At 45.7% G+C, this 17,764-nt stretch overlaps 1 protein-coding gene across 5 annotated transcripts in view; it reads left to right on the forward strand.

Annotated features, from left to right (window-relative positions):
- Positions 1 to 17,764, forward strand: part of Palm2akap2 (PALM2 and AKAP2 fusion) — a 339,394-nt gene that overhangs the window by 124,040 nt on the left and 197,590 nt on the right. For all 5 annotated transcript variants that reach the window (XM_059254391.1, XM_059254389.1, XM_059254390.1 and 2 more), the window contains exons 4-5: positions 5,063 to 5,177; positions 6,180 to 6,201. In XM_059254391.1, coding sequence (XP_059110374.1) covers positions 5,063 to 5,177; positions 6,180 to 6,201 — 137 coding nt within the window. The remainder of the gene's footprint in view (positions 1 to 5,062; positions 5,178 to 6,179; positions 6,202 to 17,764) is intronic.

Raw genomic sequence — 17,764 nt, forward strand, 5'->3', positions numbered from 1 at the left:
TGTAAGACACTGCCTTCCAAGCATGAGTTCTCAGGGGGTGTTTTAAAGGCAATTAATTGTCTCTAAATCAGGCCACATAGTTAGATAAATAACATGTGATTTTTATTATGTTTTTATTTAATTCCTGTGTGTGTACATTCTGGGGAGTGGGAACATGTGTGTCACAATGGATACATAGAAGTCAGAGGACAACTTGCAGAAGTCAACTCTCTCCTCCTACTGTGTGGATCCCAAGGATTGAACTCAGGTTGCCAAACTTAGAGGCAAGCAACTTTACATACTGAGCCGTCTGGCTGGGGATCAAAGCCAGGATTTCAAATATGCTAGGCAAGCACTCTAACACTGAGCTATATGCTCAACCACATCATATTTTAAATTGAGCAGATACTGAAACTTATAAGAACAAAACCAAAATAGTCTATAACCCTACCACCCAATGACATACTTTCCTATTTTTTCAGTCTTAATCTTCATTAAAGGGTGACCTACTTACAATTCAGATTTGGAGGGAGTAGCAGGCTAACTTAAGTTCTTTGTAATCTTTCAACCTTAGGCAGTATTAGATAAACAAAAATGTCCCTCATGTATGAATACATACATGTATACATGCACATATATCAACTATAATTGAGATACACATTATAGGGATATATTAGAATATAAATATCTATAATTTCATGCACACACATATTGACCAGTCTCAATTGTTACTACAATAGTACTATGTAACAATTCTATCCACCTGTAACCCCAGCACTCAGAGGAGAATTATCAATTCAAGAGCAGCCAGGGATACAGTAGCAAGACCCTTTCAAAACAAAACAAAGGACAAGGTAAGGTGGTGCAAGCCTTTAATCTTAGTACTTGAGAGGTAGAAGCAGAGGCAGATGGAAAGGCAGCGGCAGGCAGATCTCTGTGAGTTCAAGACCAGCCTGCTCTACATACAGAGTTCCAGCAAGGGCTGCATAAAGGGACTGTCTCACTCAAACACAACCTCTCTTACACTCATTGTCCGAAGTTTAAAGTTGTTTATTCTTTCTGACTCTTTCGCAAGCTGGGCTCTGCTGAGTGGCTCTGGGTTACAGCATGGTGTTGACTGGGCATGCCTTCTAACCATGGGCAAAACTTGGATCCGTTCTTTCTGAGGCCCAGCTTACCTCATCGTCTCTTGGCTCTGGCCAAGAGGTCACGGAGACAAGCACAATGCAAACCTACACAAGCCTCTGTGTGTGCTTCTGTCTTGTTTGCTCTGATTTCATTGGCCAACACACATCACAAGGCTAAATCCAAAGTCGAGGGAAAGGACAGCAAGTCAGTGGCTAAGATCGACATCAGTGGTCCAGGGAAGAGGCTGTTCTTCCTGGGGAGGCAAAGGGGAGAGGGATGGACACGCACCACCACCACACCACCACATTTGTGTGTTGTGTGTGCTCGTGTGTGGGTATGTGCATGTGTAAGTGCAATGTCCATGGAGTCCAGAAGACGGCATCAGATCCCCTGAAGCTAGAGTTACAGGCAGTTGTGAACCACCTGACATGGGTACTGGTACTCGAACTCAGGTCCTCTGAAAGAGCCGCAAATGCTCTTAACCACTGAGCTACCTCTGCAGTCCTCAAGGGACGGACTATGTTAAAGGATAATGTCTGAGGCATCTGCTGAGACACTCTCTTGAGATTTAGGTGAAATCTTGGAACTCACCTGGTCACTAGTTCCATGCATCCTGTCTAAGAGATTTCTGGCCCAGAAATTGCATTGCTGTGATTTATAGGTCACCTCAGCTGTCCTCTGTGTGTTGCTCCTGTTCTGCCCTCACGCCTTGCATCAATTTTTCCCTAGAATAATTCACAGAGATGTATGCAGAAGATTTTTCTGAACGTTTGGGGCAGTAAAAGAGTTCCACATCTGCATCCATACCTCTGTAGCACTCAGCCCCTCTCATTTGGATCGTATTTGCATTCAACCCACACTCAGCCTCCCTGGTCAATGCTTGCTGGAGAATGTTCTCTGGTTTCAGGAATTCTGATTACCTCATCTCGTAGCCTTTGTGCAAGCTGGTTCAGCTTTTGTATTAATTCATCGAGTGTTTGGATATTGAGAATGTGTGTCCCTCCCCACCTTGATAAATTTTTAATCCAGGTGGAGAAATTAGTAATGCTTGCTGCTATTAGGGGGCCAGATCGTTCTTCTCTACAGGGACTGTTTGTGTAGCGTAAGGTGTTTATTAGCATCTCCAGTCTCCGTTCGCTAGATGTCAATAACACCAGTACTTGTTTCCTTGAGTTATAAACAACCAGAGTAGAGATGCTGCGGCCTTCTTCCAAGAGGAAAGTCACCTCTACAGAAAACTGCTGCTAAACTAGGTGGTGGTGGCGCACGCCTTTAATCCCAGCACTCGGGAGGCAGAGGCAGGCAGATCTCTGTGAGTTCAAAGCCAGTCTAGTCTACAAAGCGAGTTCCAGGACAGGCACCAAAACTACACAGAGAAACCCTGTCTTGAAAAAACAGCAAAACAAAACAAACAAACAAAAAAAACAAAAACAAAAAGAAAGAGAAGCAGAAAAAAGAAAACGGGTACTGTAACCTACAGTAGATTTGATAAAATGCTGATAAATAAGAGTAATGGGTTAAGACAGATGCAGGGGTGGGACTAAGGATGCCTAGCATATGTAAAACCTTGGGTTCCACGGACAATAAACCAAGCATGGTGGTACATGCTGTCAGTAGGGAGAGTCAGAAGAAGTGTGAGGCTAGACTGGGATCCCTGAGGTCCTGTCTTAGAGCAAATGAAACAGCAGAAAGGGGTACAAAAAGGGAAGTCACCCCTACAGGTGACTCTCTGGAAACTGAGGGGTGGGGCCACTTGAGTTAAGAAGGGTTCTAGGTGTGCGATGAGTTTCCCAGAGGAGAGAGAAGTGTAGTACGTCAGAGCAAAGAGAGCCGCTGTGCGAGTTAAGCCCAAAGGGAAGCGTGACAGAGATGGAGGGGGTCAGGTGGCACTGAGAGGCAGGATACTTTGGGGTGCTGTAAGTTGCGTGGCTCCCACTCTTCCTGAGCAGTCTAATGAGTGTGTCTGACAGTGTGGTCATTTGAGGAATGTACATTTCTCACATCCAGGGACAAAAGCTGAGGTTGCAGCACAGACTCACCCTAATCAGTTCACGCCTGTGCCTTGATGCCCCTTGCCTCTCAGAACTCTCACTCCGAACTCTTCGTTTCAAGTGTGAATCTAACATACTTGGTAATCAGTTCCCAGGAGAGCTGAGACGATGGTGAGGAGGAGAACAAGGGAGATCTACCTAGTCAGGTGTCAACTACAGCAAAGCTTCCATGATGGCCATGGGCAATGGCAACAAGCAAAAATGGATGAGTGATTGACCAATGGGTGAATGAACGAATGAATGAATGAATGAACTAGAAGTTCAGATCAAAAAATTCAAGAGGACCAGAAGTGTAGAGTCTTTTAGACAGAAGACATTTATCTCTGCATAATACACCATGACCTGGTTGCAATACAACACTGGCCCACTATCCCAATACAAGCAATGTGTTTGAACAAGAAATATGTGAGACATTGTGGAACCAATGCAGTAAGAGCTAGGACAGTGACTGGGAGTGTGTGTGTGTGTGTGGGGGGCTGGCGTTAGACCTCCTGGCTTGCTTGCATTCTTGTGTCAAAGCTCTGAAATAGCTACTAAACCACACAAATCCTTGGTGATCTCATCTCTAAAATGGAGTTCCCTTCTCATAAAGTCCTTGGGAAGGTTAAATGAATAACCCATATGTATTAGTAAGGGTTCTTTAGAGCAACAACTTATAGAGTTAATATATATGTTTATGGGATTTATTGGAATGTCTTATAGACTGCAGTCCAGCTAATCCAACAATGGCTGGCTGTGAACAGAAAACCCAAGAATCCAGTAGTTGCTCAGTCCACAAAGCAGATGTCTTAGCTGGTCTTCAGTCTATGCTGGAGTCCCGAAGAAGTAGGCTTTAATGCCAATGAAGGAATGGATGTAAGGCTACAGCAAGCAGGCAAAGAGCAAAAGCTTCCTTCTTCTGTGTTTTTATATAGACTTCCAGAAGAAGGTATGGCCGAGATTAAAGGTGTGTCTTCCCACCCCAAGATTCAGATTAAAGATGCAGGTCTTCCTGACTCAAAGGTCCAGACGAGAAGTGGATTCACCCACTTCAAACCGAGCAGAAAATCTCTCACAGGTGTGCCCTCCATGTCTGGCTTGTAGTTCATTCCAGATGTAGTCAAATTGACAACCAAGAGTAGCCACACACCGTGTGGATTAGTTCTTGGAACAGTGAGCAAGTACTCAACAGCTAATCATTATTCCTGTCATTATACTAGAAGAGTACAAATGCTGAGCTTTACCCCTAAGCACAACCATAGCTGCTCTTCTGGAATATTCTCTTGGCAGTGCTAAAAAGTTCCCTTCTTAAAACAATATAGAATAGTTGAAGCAACTATGAAATTATCCAGAAACAGCAGGTGCCTCTGTCCCATCCATTGTGTCTGTTTTTGGCAGTAGAGATCCCTGAGGAAGAGACAGCAACTCCAGGATTCTGGCCACCAGCCACTTCTTAGCAGTATACTTCCTTTGAGGAACACTGGCCTTTTCCCCTTTGCCCTTTACCCTTTGTCCTTTGGCCATCCAAAGAAAAGAGACATTCTTCTGAGATAGCTAGGAGAATCTGAAGCCATTTCCTGCTGGTCGTATGTCCTGAGCTGTGTGAACACAATCTACCCCTGAATGAGAAATACGCGCATCATCAGGGTTGCTGGGGTGCCAGGGCAATGGACAGACACCAAACGGGTTGCAGAGCAGTGGCCATGAGGCAGTGGAGGCAGTCCTGGGTGGTTTTCCTTTGATCGGTGTCTTCCTGGCAACCAAGTTGGATGCACAGGATACTCGGTAATGGAAAAACCTTGGCCTGGTTTCTCAGTGTAGTGAACAATGGAAGGTACAGGTTGCTCCGCAGGAAGGTGGCTGCTTCCTTGCCAATGGATGGCAGGACAATAAAGCATCTTGTCCTCTGTTTGTGTGTCTTCCAGGCTGGAGCAGGAAATACAAGCGCTCGAAAGTGAAGAGTCCCAGATATCTGCCAAAGAGCAGCTCATCCTCGAGAAACTGAAGGAGACAGAGAAATCCTTCAAGGACCTGCAGAAGGTGAAGGAAAAAAGCCGGGTTTCTCTAACCGCAGGGAATGGGAGGCAGCCCCCGGGAGAAGAAGGCAGAGCCGTGGTTCTCAACCTTTTAATACTGCAATCTTTTAATACAGTTCTTCATGGTGTGGTGATACCCCAACCACAAAATTACTTCATTACTACTTCATAACTGTACTTTTGCGACTGTTAGGGATTGTGATGTAAATATCTGACATGCAGGATAGCTGATATGGGACCCCCTAAAGGGGTCATGACCCACAGGTTGAGAACCACTGGGATAGACTGTAGCCGAGAAATCTGAACGGTACACTGAAGAGGGCAGACATGCCAGGAGCAGGTTCCATCCCAGCAGCAGAGAGGCCTGTCTTCACTGGGAGGCATGGAGACAAGTCTGTTAGGTGAATCCTATGTATTTGCTACTGTCTACACCCCATATCTCCCAAATGTCTGAAAAGTCTTCAAATTAGGTGCCAGAATTATAAACCCAGTTCCTTTTAAGCAGTAGACAACCTTGGGTAGCTTTACTTAGAATTCGCCTTTGGAGCCTTTCTTTTATGAAAGGGCCAGAGACAACATTGTAGCAAATGGGCGGGACTCCCAATACAAACCCTGTAAATGCATGGAATTCCCCCAATGTAAAAGCAAATGGCTCTTAGTGGTAACACCAGAGAGGCCCTAATTTCTCATGACCCCATTTTCTGCCTCCTGTCTTTGTGATGAAAGAAAAAAAAAAGCTATATAAAATTAAGTTCAAGATGGAAATTTTCTAACATAGCATCTCCAGCACAACTCAGAATTGTTGCTGGATGATTGAAATGATCTTCCAATAAACTGATTGACATCCGGTGGAAGTTGAGAATGGCAGATCCTTAACTGCTCCCAGAAGAAAAGCAAGCTTGGGTCTTGTCTGCTGCCTGCCGGGTTCTGGCTCTGTGTCTGGGGCTTGGGGTTAGGACACACCACACACACACAGTGACACTCTGTCCTGCTCTTGTCTCCACAGAGTCTCTCCACTGCTGATGGAGGTAAGTGCACTCTGCCCTGGCTATACACGGATGCTTTCCTCCCGGTCTGCTGTGTGCTTCTCATTCATACAGACTCACCAGGAGAGAGATGTGAACTGGCACTTCCTAAGGGCATCATCCCAGGCAAGGGGCAGCAGCCTAGCTGGCAAGGGCCCTAAGGGGCCCACGTTGTCACCTTTACCGCCTCTGCTTCTTGACTTGATGCTTCTGTTAGCACACTGGCCAGCTTTTTCCCCCAGCTCAAGCCTCCCCCAAAGACTTGCTGTCCGGACTTTTCTTGAAACGGGTCGGCAAAAAAATGTGCTGGAGTCAGCTAAGTCCCTTGCAGGAACCAGGCCATCCTCGCCAGTCACTAAGTCTCCAGGTCACTTCAGAGGTGATCTGGTGTTCAGGAAACCCTTCTAAGGCCTTTGGAGCTTTCTTTTGAAAGGATGGAGGGCCTCATTCCCTCCATCATCCTAGGCCACTCGAGCCTCTCTAGCCTCCCAGGGAAACTGGGCGAGGCATAGCTTCCCTTCCTTCCATGATATCTGACCCTGAGCCCTGGCAAGGGGGAATAGGACCCTAGTAGCCCTATTCCCAGCCAGAGAGAAGGGACAGGTCCTTCTCCTCTCCCTTCCTCTGCCTTCCTAGGATGTGGAGATGAACATGGGACTATGTCTCTGTGTTTCACTGCATCCCCTGACCTCAGCCACCAACTCCAAGTTGCTGTTTTCCTCGTGGTCCTCACTAGATGGGTGTAGCTAGAGTTTTCCTGCCTGGCCCACAGTCAGGACAAGTCTCTCTCACCTGCTAGTCCCACAGCCACTCAGACCCAACCAAGTAAACACAGAGACTTATGTTGCTTTCAAACTGTATGGCCGTGGCAGGCTTCTTGCTAACTGTTCTTATAGCTTAAATTAATCCATTTCCATTAAGCTATACCTTGCCACATGGCTCGCGGCTTACCGGCATCTTCACATGCTGTTTCTCATCGTGGTGGCTGGCAGTGTCTCTCTGACTCAGCCTTCCACTTCCCAGCTTTATTCTCCTCCTTGCCCCGCCTATACTTCCTGCCTAGCCAACGGCCAATCAGTGTTTTATTGATTAATTAGCAACACATTTGCTGTACATCCCACAGCACTTCCCCTTTTTTTTTCAAAAAGGAAGGTTTTAACCTTAACAAAGTAAAATTACATATAATTTGGGAATTTGGGCATAGCTTCTCTTACTACTTCCTGCTGGAAGGGGGCGCTGTATCTTATGGGGAAACAAAGAAAATTTTAGAATTATGGAATAGTCCATGAGGGTGTATCGTCTGAGCCAGTTGCCTTGAAATCATTCTGGATGTTGGATCATCTGGGCCATGGTGTCATCGGAGACCTTTCAGGGGGTCTTGGCTGGTCAAATCTGATGTATCTTAATCTTGAACAAATCCATAGCCTCTGGCTTTCTGTGGGAACAAAAGCAGAGTCTCCTTTCCAAAGCAACATATCCTTATATCCAAATTTTGAAGTCAAGGTATCTTTAAAATATACATTTTGGCATAACTCAACAGCTTTTACAATCAAATGTTTTTCTGCAGTTAAAAATTCCAAAGACAACACAATCCAGATTCTCTGTGTAATATTCATCTTTACGTGGCTTATTTTTTATACTACCTTTACTGTCTCTTTAAAGACTTTATTTTTAAAAACTATTTATTTCTTTATTTAACTTTATATATCACCTTTTTTGTCTCTTTCAAGCCTACGTATATTTTACACACATTTTAAACTATTACATCTGAATCTGTCTTATTGTGTATCTATTCCTTTAAACTGCAGCAGCTGTGGCTGCTGGCTCCGCCCACTTCAGCTTCCCAACATGGCTACGTTTTCCACCAGCTCTGGGAGCTATAGTGTGTCTATGCTTTTAGCCAAGCAGCGTGTAGCCCAGAAACCTCTTTGCTTTGTACCAGCAAAGGCTAAATCCACCATGCAGCTTAATGTGCCACTTGCAGAGGCCTCATTCCCGCCATACTGCAGGTCGAGCACGCTAGGAACCCACCAGTAGCTCAAACCGGCAGCTGCCGCTAATTTGAGAGAGACAATTAGGAACTGTTTTTAGCTCCGTTTTAGAATCTTTTTTTTTTCAGGTTTTAGGTGGAAACTCTTGCCCCACGTTGGGACAAGTCTCTCTCACCTGCTAGTCCCACAGCCACTCAGACCCAACCAAGTAAACACAGAGACTTATGTTGCTTTCAAACTGTATGGCCGTGGCAGGCTTCTTGCTAACTGTTCTTATAGCTTAAATTAATCCATTTCCATTAAGCTATACCTTGCCACATGGCTCGTGGCTTACCGGCATCTTCACATGCTGTTTCTCATCGTGGTGGCTGGCAGTGTCTCTCTAACTCAGCCTTCCACTTCCCAGCTTTATTCTCCTCCTTGCCCCGCTTATACTTCCTGCCTAGCCAACGTCCAATCAGTGTTTCATTGATTAATTAGCAACACATTTGCCATACATCCCACAGCAGATGGGCTTTGAAATGCAAGGACACATGGGAGCATCAGCTGCTACCTGCCTCTCCTGTGGCTCTCACACAGTCAGCCTCTAGCTCAGGAAGATCATCGGGGGTCAGAGGAGTTGGCATCAGAACATTTCCCATTGTCATTGAGGGGGAAAAAATGGAGGACAGTTCTTAAAAATATGATGATGTGTAATACGTTTCTTCTGGATCGACCACAGACCAGATATTTGCATGTAGGACAGTTCTGACTGGTGCAAAAGATAGGCAAAATAAAGCAACAGAGAAGGTATCATGAACTCCACCCCCACCCCCACCCCAGCACGTGAAAGCCCTGGATTTGAGCTCCCTTGTAGGTGATCTTTGAGAAGGACATAAATGAAACCTTCTGTTCTCAGAACCCGAGGCAGGGACACACCAGCGAGAACTCTGGGAGAAAAGGACCAACTGCATTTTCTAGGAGAGAAGCCCAGCCCCTCTAGGTTGTGACTCAACTGGGACACAGATGAAGTGGGTGGACACAGGGACCTGGGAGCTCTGCCCAGAGAGCGGCAGAGGTTATGGTATCAGGGACGTGGAATCATGGCCAGGCCATGCTGGGGCTGGAGCATGGACCCACAGACACTTGCATCTGCAGAAGTCATGTTGTCCTTTCATGCTGTACCCTTTCCTGCCTCCTGCTACCCCATCCTCTAGACCATCCTTGGACTTCTGTCTGATTGTCAGGGTAGGGAAGGAATCGGTATATCCTGCCCCTGAGCTGGCTGTATCTGGCATGGATGTCTGAGTAGTCTACTACTTAATAAGCCAAAATGGAGCCAAGTTGTAATTTGTTACCCCTGTTTCCTTCATTTACATCCCAAAAGCCCCTGCTCATTTCCTCCTGAGGCCTTCCCAGTGTTTTCTCTGGACCCTGCCAGCATTCACAGAGGCAGGAGGCATCCTGACAAAAGACTTTGGAAGCCCAGAGATGGGTGACCTCAGACTTAGGAGGATATGATTTTCAGGGATCCTCAGCAGCTATTTCTATGGTCTTACCTGTCACCCTACATTGTGATTACTGACCCCTGTGGTTCTAAGCCTTCGTGACCTCCATCAGTCACACCTACTAGCAAAGGAAGACGTCTGAAGAAGGGCACACATGCTAATAAGAATATGACCCATGTCAAGGTCATTTTATGATCTGAGAATAAAACCCCCAAACGCATCCCACTTGGGGGACATTGAGAGGCCTATTTTCAAATTCTTTGTTTCAAAGATTCTAAGTTGATGAGACCCTCTTAGTAACCAACTTGTTACTAAGGCTTAGTAAGAAATTATTCTAGAATGATGATACTGATAACATAGACATGCTGGCTACAGAATCTAGTTCTAGCTTGGACTGTATGAACTGTGCAGATGCTGCAAAGAGTCAATTCCAGCGTCCTCTATCTATGAGTGCTGATGAGGAGGGTGGGTGCGTGCCTGCGTGAATACGTGCGTGTGTGTGTGTGTGTGTGTGTGTGTGTGTGTGTGTGTGTGTGTGTGCGTGCGTGCGTGCGTGTGTGTGTGTGTGTGTGTGTGTGTGCATTTGTGTGTGTGTCTGCACAACAGGTCTTCTTTGGATACCCCCTGCATATGATCCCACATATATTAGAGGAAGTGGTAATATTGTTGGGTCTTTGATGGTTTTTGATGTTATGGAAGCCCTGCTTGGAAGACCAGTTCATTCCACTCTTGGTTACAATTTCCTGAACAAGCTATGATGTGTCCCTCTGCTCTTTAAATAACATGGTTACCTACCAGAGCCTTCAGTGTTTTATGTGAGTATAAATTGCATATGGTATGTGCCTTAGTTTCATCTCTGTTGCTGCGATAAATACCGGGACCAAAAAAATTAACTTGGAGGAAGAGAGTTTCTGTTAACTCACAATCTCAGGTTACAGTCCATCACAGTAGGGAAGTCAAAGCAGTGGGAACATCAGCTAGTCACATCACAGCCACAGTCAAGAGCAGACAGAAGTGAATGCCTACCTGCGTATTCAAACTCAACCACCTCTCTTCATTTATACAATGTAGGATCCCCTACCTAGGAGATGGTGCCACCCACAGTGGGCAGGTCTTCCCACATCAATTAACATAAGACAATCTCCCAAGGGGCTGGAGAAACTGGTTGTTCAGCATTTAAGAGTACTTCTTGCTCTTGCAAAGGACCCAGGTTTGGTTCCCAACATGCAGAATGTGCCCTCCAATTCCAAGGGATCCACTATCCTCTTCTGAATTCCGAGGGCATCAGACATAGATGTGGGACACATAATACATGCAGGCAAAACACTCATATACATAAAATAAATCTAAAAAAAAATTTAAGGCAATTCCCCACACATATGCCTGTAGGCCAACCTGATCTAGAAAAACCCCTCCTTGAGACCGTTTTCCCAGCTGGTTCTAGATTATGTCAGGTTGACAGCTAAGGTAGACAGCACAGGATATACCTACAGTATGTATCTTAAGTGAAGCCTTTGCCAAAACAAATAAAGGAGCATGTGCATCCTGGACCTATCCCAGTTTTGCTGTTGGCTGCTGAGCTTAGATTCCTGTCCTATCCCAGTCGATGGTATCCTGGAGCCACACCAAAACCTCCACACCTTGATTGGGAAATCTCAATATTTGGTTGTCTGTCTCTAAGTCATGTGTCAAGAAGAGTTCTCATCAAGGCTGCGCCTCCAGCTCTAGCTGTATGTGTTCTTCATAAGTACTTCAGTATTTTAGCTATGCTGGAACGAAGATGCACTCTGAATATCTGCCCCATATGTGGTGTGCTCTATCTTCTCTGACAGCAGAGACAATGCTGAGAGACCCCTGGTGTTGACAGAAAAAGGGCACCTTAGTGACTAAGGCCAGCTAAAGGCCATTTGCTGTTCTGTGTGCTGAGCTTTCACAGACTTCCTGGCTATTTGACAAATAAGGTTTAGTACTTTCTTCTTCTTCTTCTTCTTCTTCTTCTTCTTCTTCTTCTTCTTCTTCTTCTTCTTCTTCCTCCTCCTCCTCCTCCTCCTCCTCCTCCTCCTCCTCCTCTTCTTCTTCCTTTTCTCCTCCTCCTTCTCCTCTTTCTCCTCCTCCTCCTCGTCCTCCTCTTCCTCCTCCTCCTCCTCCTCCTCCTCCTCCACCTCCTTCACCTCCTCCTTCTCCTCCTCTTTCTCCTTTTTTTTTGGGGGGGGGTGTTTTGTTTTGTTTTTTGTTTTAAAACAGGGTCTCATGTAGTCCTGACTAGATCTTGCTCTGTAGACCAGGCTGGCCTCAAACTCACAGAGACCTACCTGCCTCTGCCTCCTGAGTGCTGGAATTAAAGATGTGCACTTGATGTACTTGAGGAGGTTACTCTGGTCTCCCTCTGATGTCTCGCTCTCCATCCCTTGTCTCCTAGCAGAAGTCACTAGCTCCCAATCCCCCCAAGAGTTGTGGTCACTGGGCTTGTAGCTGGTGGACATTAGAATAGGGTACCTTCATCATTCGTTCACTTCTGGCCAGAAGCAGCCTCCTGGAGTAGGATAGGTCATAAGCCCTGAGCTACAGGCTCTTTCAGAAGCACAGTCTTGTGTCTGTAAGTGGCTTTTGCTTCTATCTGCTAAAATGTTCACCCTAGCAACACTATGTTTAACATAGAATGTACTAGATACATGTGTGACCCGTCTCTGATGTCTTACTTGGTCTTGATGGCTTGAACTTCTATTTCATTTGAATACAGAAAGTCACACTTACTGAGATCTATTGGTGAAATTATTAAGGCCACTCCACGTAGTTAAAAGGAAGATTTATTTAGTGGGTAACTTACAAAATGAAGGGATAGGTAAGTGGCGGGGTCTGGGGAAGGTGTATCGCAGTCCAGCGGTGTTCTCTGGAGCTCTGCTCAGTCAACCTCCACCGTCCAGGGTCCCGGAACAGAGAGAGCTGGCCCATCCCAATCTCGGGTCTCCAGGGTCCTCCCTTGGCCCCGCCTTGTAGGTGTGATAGTTGCCGAAGCCTCAATGGGGGCTGGAACTTCCAGATCAAAGCTGGAATGGCTACCCACTACAGAGATCCCATTCCAGAGGTGTCTGGAAGTCTTTAGTGACACTCAGAAGGTCTGCAAATCTGGTCTGCTCATCTTCCCTCTCCTCAGCTGCTCTAGTCCCTCATAGCTTTGTCATCTTTTCGTGAACCATTGCTAGCAAAATGCTTCTAACCACTCCAGACTGGCTCATGTCAAGCTGCTGCTGCTGGCCCTGCCTTGTGCTTGTCTGGGACATGCATACCTCCCCACAGTGAGAGCGTGAGAGAGGGGAGACAGCTGCACTCTGAGTTCAGGAGTCACAGAAGCTCAAGGTTAGAGAAAAATATCCAGTGTTTGTATGGCTACTCAACCCCTGGCTCCAATCCAGACTCATCTTCACAGATTCCCCTTCAGGCATCTTTATAACCGCTGCTCAGCCTGACTTCCTCCCTGAAGTAAAAGGATATTCAAATCTGGCTTTCCTGCCCGGGATCCGAACTCCAGTGCCTGTGCAGCTGGGGAAGGAGAGAAGTAATATGAACCTTACTCCAGTCCAATGTCTTCCTGCTTTCCTTGTTTGCTTTGCTTTGGGGGATTGTTTGAGATAGTCTTAGACTATAGCCCTGGCTGGGCTGGAATTCTACACATAGTAGGCTGGCCTCAAACTTGTGGCAATTCTCCTGTCTCTTCGTCCTGAGTACTGAGATTACAGGCATGCACTACCACATCTGTCCGGGTGTTGCTGCTCTTCCTGTTTTAAGTCAGGGCATTACTCTGTAGCCTGGGCTGGCCTGGAACTTGGTATGTTACCCAGGCTGGCTTGAACTCTGGCTATCCTCCTGCTTAGCCTCCCAGATGTTGGAATTACAGGCATAAAAAGGCACCTTATCTGCGTTGTGTCCTGTTTTTTTAATCCCACATGGTTGATATGGAAAAAATCCATTGTCTTAGAGGAATTCCACCTTTGCCCTAAGAACATGATGGTCCAATATCAATACATCCTGCACTGTTCAGACTCATATGTGAGTCAGTGCATGGCCTGGTTGCCATAGAGTGAAACTGATTCTAGTCCAGTGTCTGTTTATAGGTCTTTCCAGTGTGAAGGCTAAAAAATGGGGAGGGGGGAGTAAAAAAAAAAAAAGATCTGCCAGTACTAAAGCAACAGAATAGGTTAAAGAGGGTAAGGAGCTGGAGCGATGACCCAGCATCTAAGAGCACGGACTCTGAAATCATGAGGACCAAATTTCAGATCCCAGCCCCAACATAATGAGCCAGGCATCCCTGTAATCCTGTCTCCAAGGGTTGATGGAAACAGAAAGATTGCTGGGGTTTGCTAGCTTCCAACCTAACCAAGAATATGCATACCCTCAGGTTCATGGAGAGACCTTGCCTAAAAGCAATAAATGGAGAGTGATAGACAGAGGGGGCCACCTGACAACTTCTTCTGGCCTCTGTGGATGCATGCATATACACACACACGTGTGTACACTCAAGATACACACACACTTTTTTTTTGTTTGTTAAGGTAGGTATGAGATGGGAAACAGGCAAAGAACTGATGGAGACCTGAAGTGGGAGGGGTTACGGCTACCATCCAGGATCCTGAGTGAACTGTAGGTAGGAAGCCACAAGCCAGAATGCAAGAGAAGCTGCAGATGAGCAGCAGCACTGATTCTGGTGGGGGTATGCAAGGGACATGGAGCAGTTCCATGCGACTACTAATGAGTGATTGTCATTCCAAGATCCTCGGACTTAACCATGATGCACATGAAGGTGTAGCATCGTACAGAGCCCAGGTTTCTAGCGTCTTCCTTCTTTGCTTTCCTGCTTCTCTCTGGGAGATGCCCAGGTCTTTTTGTCTGACTCCAGGGATTTCCTTGTCTCTTCTAATACTTTGGCATACCTGTCAGTGTTCGTTCCCCTCATGTCTTACCTCCTAAGTGGGCTTGTCAAGGTGTTTATCCCCAAGTGCAGCTGAGGGTCTCCCTCCTTAGTCCAGTATCACATCCTCTGCTGAGCCAACAGTGAGTTCACTTGGCAGTGTTATTTGGAACCTCAGCCTGAAGTAGCAAAAGCATGGGATAAAGTCTGGAGTTTTCTCTAATGTGTATAAAAAGTGGTCCTCTGAGTGAATATATCTCAGAAAGCTCTGTTTCCAGTTCAGAGAATATGCTTGACTTTCCTCCACTTTCCCTGCATTTATGTTTTATTGGTACAATCAGGGACTACATAAACCAGATAATACAGTTGGTAGGCAAGCCACAAATCTCTGTTTCTAAAATTTTGTGTTGATTCACTATAGATTGATGTGCTCTACAGTCTCTAGGTATCAATACACAGTGGACTGACTGAGCTAAAGAAACACTAAAAACATTTGTCACTCTTTCTTAGACGTGAAGAAATTATATTTTGGAAGTAACAGCATTTAAAAATCTTCAGAATGGATTGCTTTCCCACTCACTCAGAAACTGCCTTCCACTGTGACCTTGCTTTCTGCTTGGCTTTAGTTCTGGATCTTGTCATGAATTGTCTTTGTATCTATACTACAAATGAGCTGATTTAACTTATTTAACAATATACGTTGAGTACACACTTGGTGCTGGCCTAGGTCCCCGGGAAGTCATGATGAGCAGAGAGCAGTCTCTGTTTTCGTTGGGTTTTCTAGTCTAATAGGACAGGAAAGATGGCTAAGAATCATAGGAAATGTATTTAGACTAGAGTACAGAAGTACCGCGCTGCAGTGCAAACACAGATATTCTTAACCTGGAAGGTGAGGCTTTATCCTGGGAGTGACGGGGAGGCGAGGAAGCGCCTAGGATGCGTAGGATGCCGCACACAGAGTGGATTGCACAGGGGTAAGCCTGGGGTAGATGCTCGGCTTTTGTGTTTCAGAAAAGGGAGGATGATGGTGAGGAGGGCATAAAGTGTTAGAGAAAACAAATGATAACAATTTGGAAAGGAAAGCACGGGGACAAGTCAGAGCAAACCCTTCCATGTGGTTACCTTTCGTCTGGGAATCATCAGGCAGTGAATTGTCAAGAAACAATCTAGACCAAGAGTGTAAACAGCCATGTATGTGAAATTGTTTTTATAATTTTCAAAAGTCATTTATGCGTTGAAATATCTTTTGCCAGAAGAAAACTACAGAGCAATATGCAAGCCGTTAGACCCACTTCGAAAAATAGATTTTCTACTTAGTATTTAGGGGCTGTAAACGAGTCCGATTCTGTTATTGTACAGTAGCACAGTAACTGATTCTTTTAAAAACTTCACTTTCATAGAAAAGAAAAAAAGAACTAGGCAGTGATGGCAGACACCTTTAATCCCAGCACTCAGAAGGCAGAGGCAGGTGGATCTCTGAGTTCAGGGCTAGCTTAGTCTACAGAACGAGTTCCAGGACAACCAAGACTACACAGAGAAACCCTGTCTCAAAGAGAGAGAGAGAGAGAGAGAGAGAGAGAGAGAGAGAGAGAGAGAGAAGAGAGAGAGAAGAGAGATAAATTGTATATATATATAACTATATATATATAACTATATATATATATAACTATATATAACTATATATATAACTATATATAACTATATATATATATAGTGTGTGTGTGTGTCCAGAGATTATTTCAATTTTTCTGAAAAATAGGTTTTGGGTTTCTTTGTTTTTTGTTTTTTGGGGTTTTTTTTTTGGCAGTAGGGGGATGTAGTTGGTCTTTCAAGGATGGGGATTCTTTTGGGAAGTTTCAGATGGATGAAAGCACCCAGTGGGGCAGGGAACTCAGCAGTAGCCACTGTTACTTTTCTCTACCAGAGGGTGTCAGTGTATCAGACTTGTCTAGCATGTACAAGGCCCTGGATTCAGCCCCAGCATTGCAGTGGGAACAAGGGGAGCTCAGGATGGAGAGCAGAGAAGAGGAGCACACTATTCCGTGCACATTTCAGTGGGTGTCCCGTGCTTGCTCAATTGTACCAAGTTCACAATGCCTCTAGGAGCTGGGCTGTCTTTGCTCCTTTCCATCGTCTGGACTCGTCCTGGGCTCTGGATCTTTCTGATGACTCTTCCCATAGACAGACACTCCTGGGGCTTGAGCTGTCTGGCCAGCATCCCTCCTGCCTCAGCGACTCTGTTGACTTCCAGCCACTGGGCTAACACTTGGCTTTGTTGACTCTGATCCTCTTGTCCATTATGTAGGGCAAGCAAGCTGCTGTCTGGGCAGTGAACTCACTGGGCCTCCCAACACTGCATCTGTTGTATTCCCTGTTTTCTGTTACCAGATGCAGTAAGTTCTATTTCCTCTCAGCTCCCTGACCTGCCAATCTGTTCACCCACAGCAGATCCATCACCAGGGCAGGCAGGGGCCTGCAGAGCGGCTGGTAAGTCCTGCGACCCTTTTTGGCTTCAACTCCAGGACTGTCCAGGGGGCTTGTGCTCTTCTGAGCTTGGTTTATGAGATGGGGTCCTGGTGTCCTCCTCCTTAGCCCAGTCTCAGACGGACAGGGCCGGCCCTGGCCCCATAGGCAGCTAAGGACTAGTAGGAAGGAGTTATAAAGAAATCATAGGGCACTGTCCCTCCAGCTTTGGTGGGAAGGGGACATATTTTTCTAGTATCTGTGGTCATTGTACCTAGCTGTACTCTTAAGGTGAACCTGTATTGTGTCTCAGGTTTTTTTGTTTGTTTGTTTTTTTAATTTTCCTCACTGATGTTGCACATCTGGAAAGGGGCTGTGATTGAGGCTGGGTGGGAAGGATTTTCAAAGTGTATGAATCTACTGAGAATCGAGCTTTTCCCGTAATATGAGTATGTACCAATAACTCTTCACTTTTCTGGAGTTCTTAGTTATTGGGGGATATTTGGGGAGGAAAGCAGAAATTTAATGAATGTGTGCTTTTTGCTAATGTTGCTGACCATAGGGAACTGTACAGACTCCATATTTGTGAATGTAGAACATGAAGAGCCACACTCATAAATGCCCCAGAAATGAGAACACAGGGACACACACAATAACTCTCTCCACCGACCCACTTGCTCTGCTCAGAAAGATGGGTCGGGGTGAATGAAGGAATGAGT

Source organism: Peromyscus eremicus, chromosome 2, assembly GCF_949786415.1.
Source record: "Peromyscus eremicus chromosome 2, PerEre_H2_v1, whole genome shotgun sequence".
NCBI classification, from domain to species: domain Eukaryota; kingdom Metazoa; phylum Chordata; class Mammalia; order Rodentia; family Cricetidae; genus Peromyscus; species Peromyscus eremicus.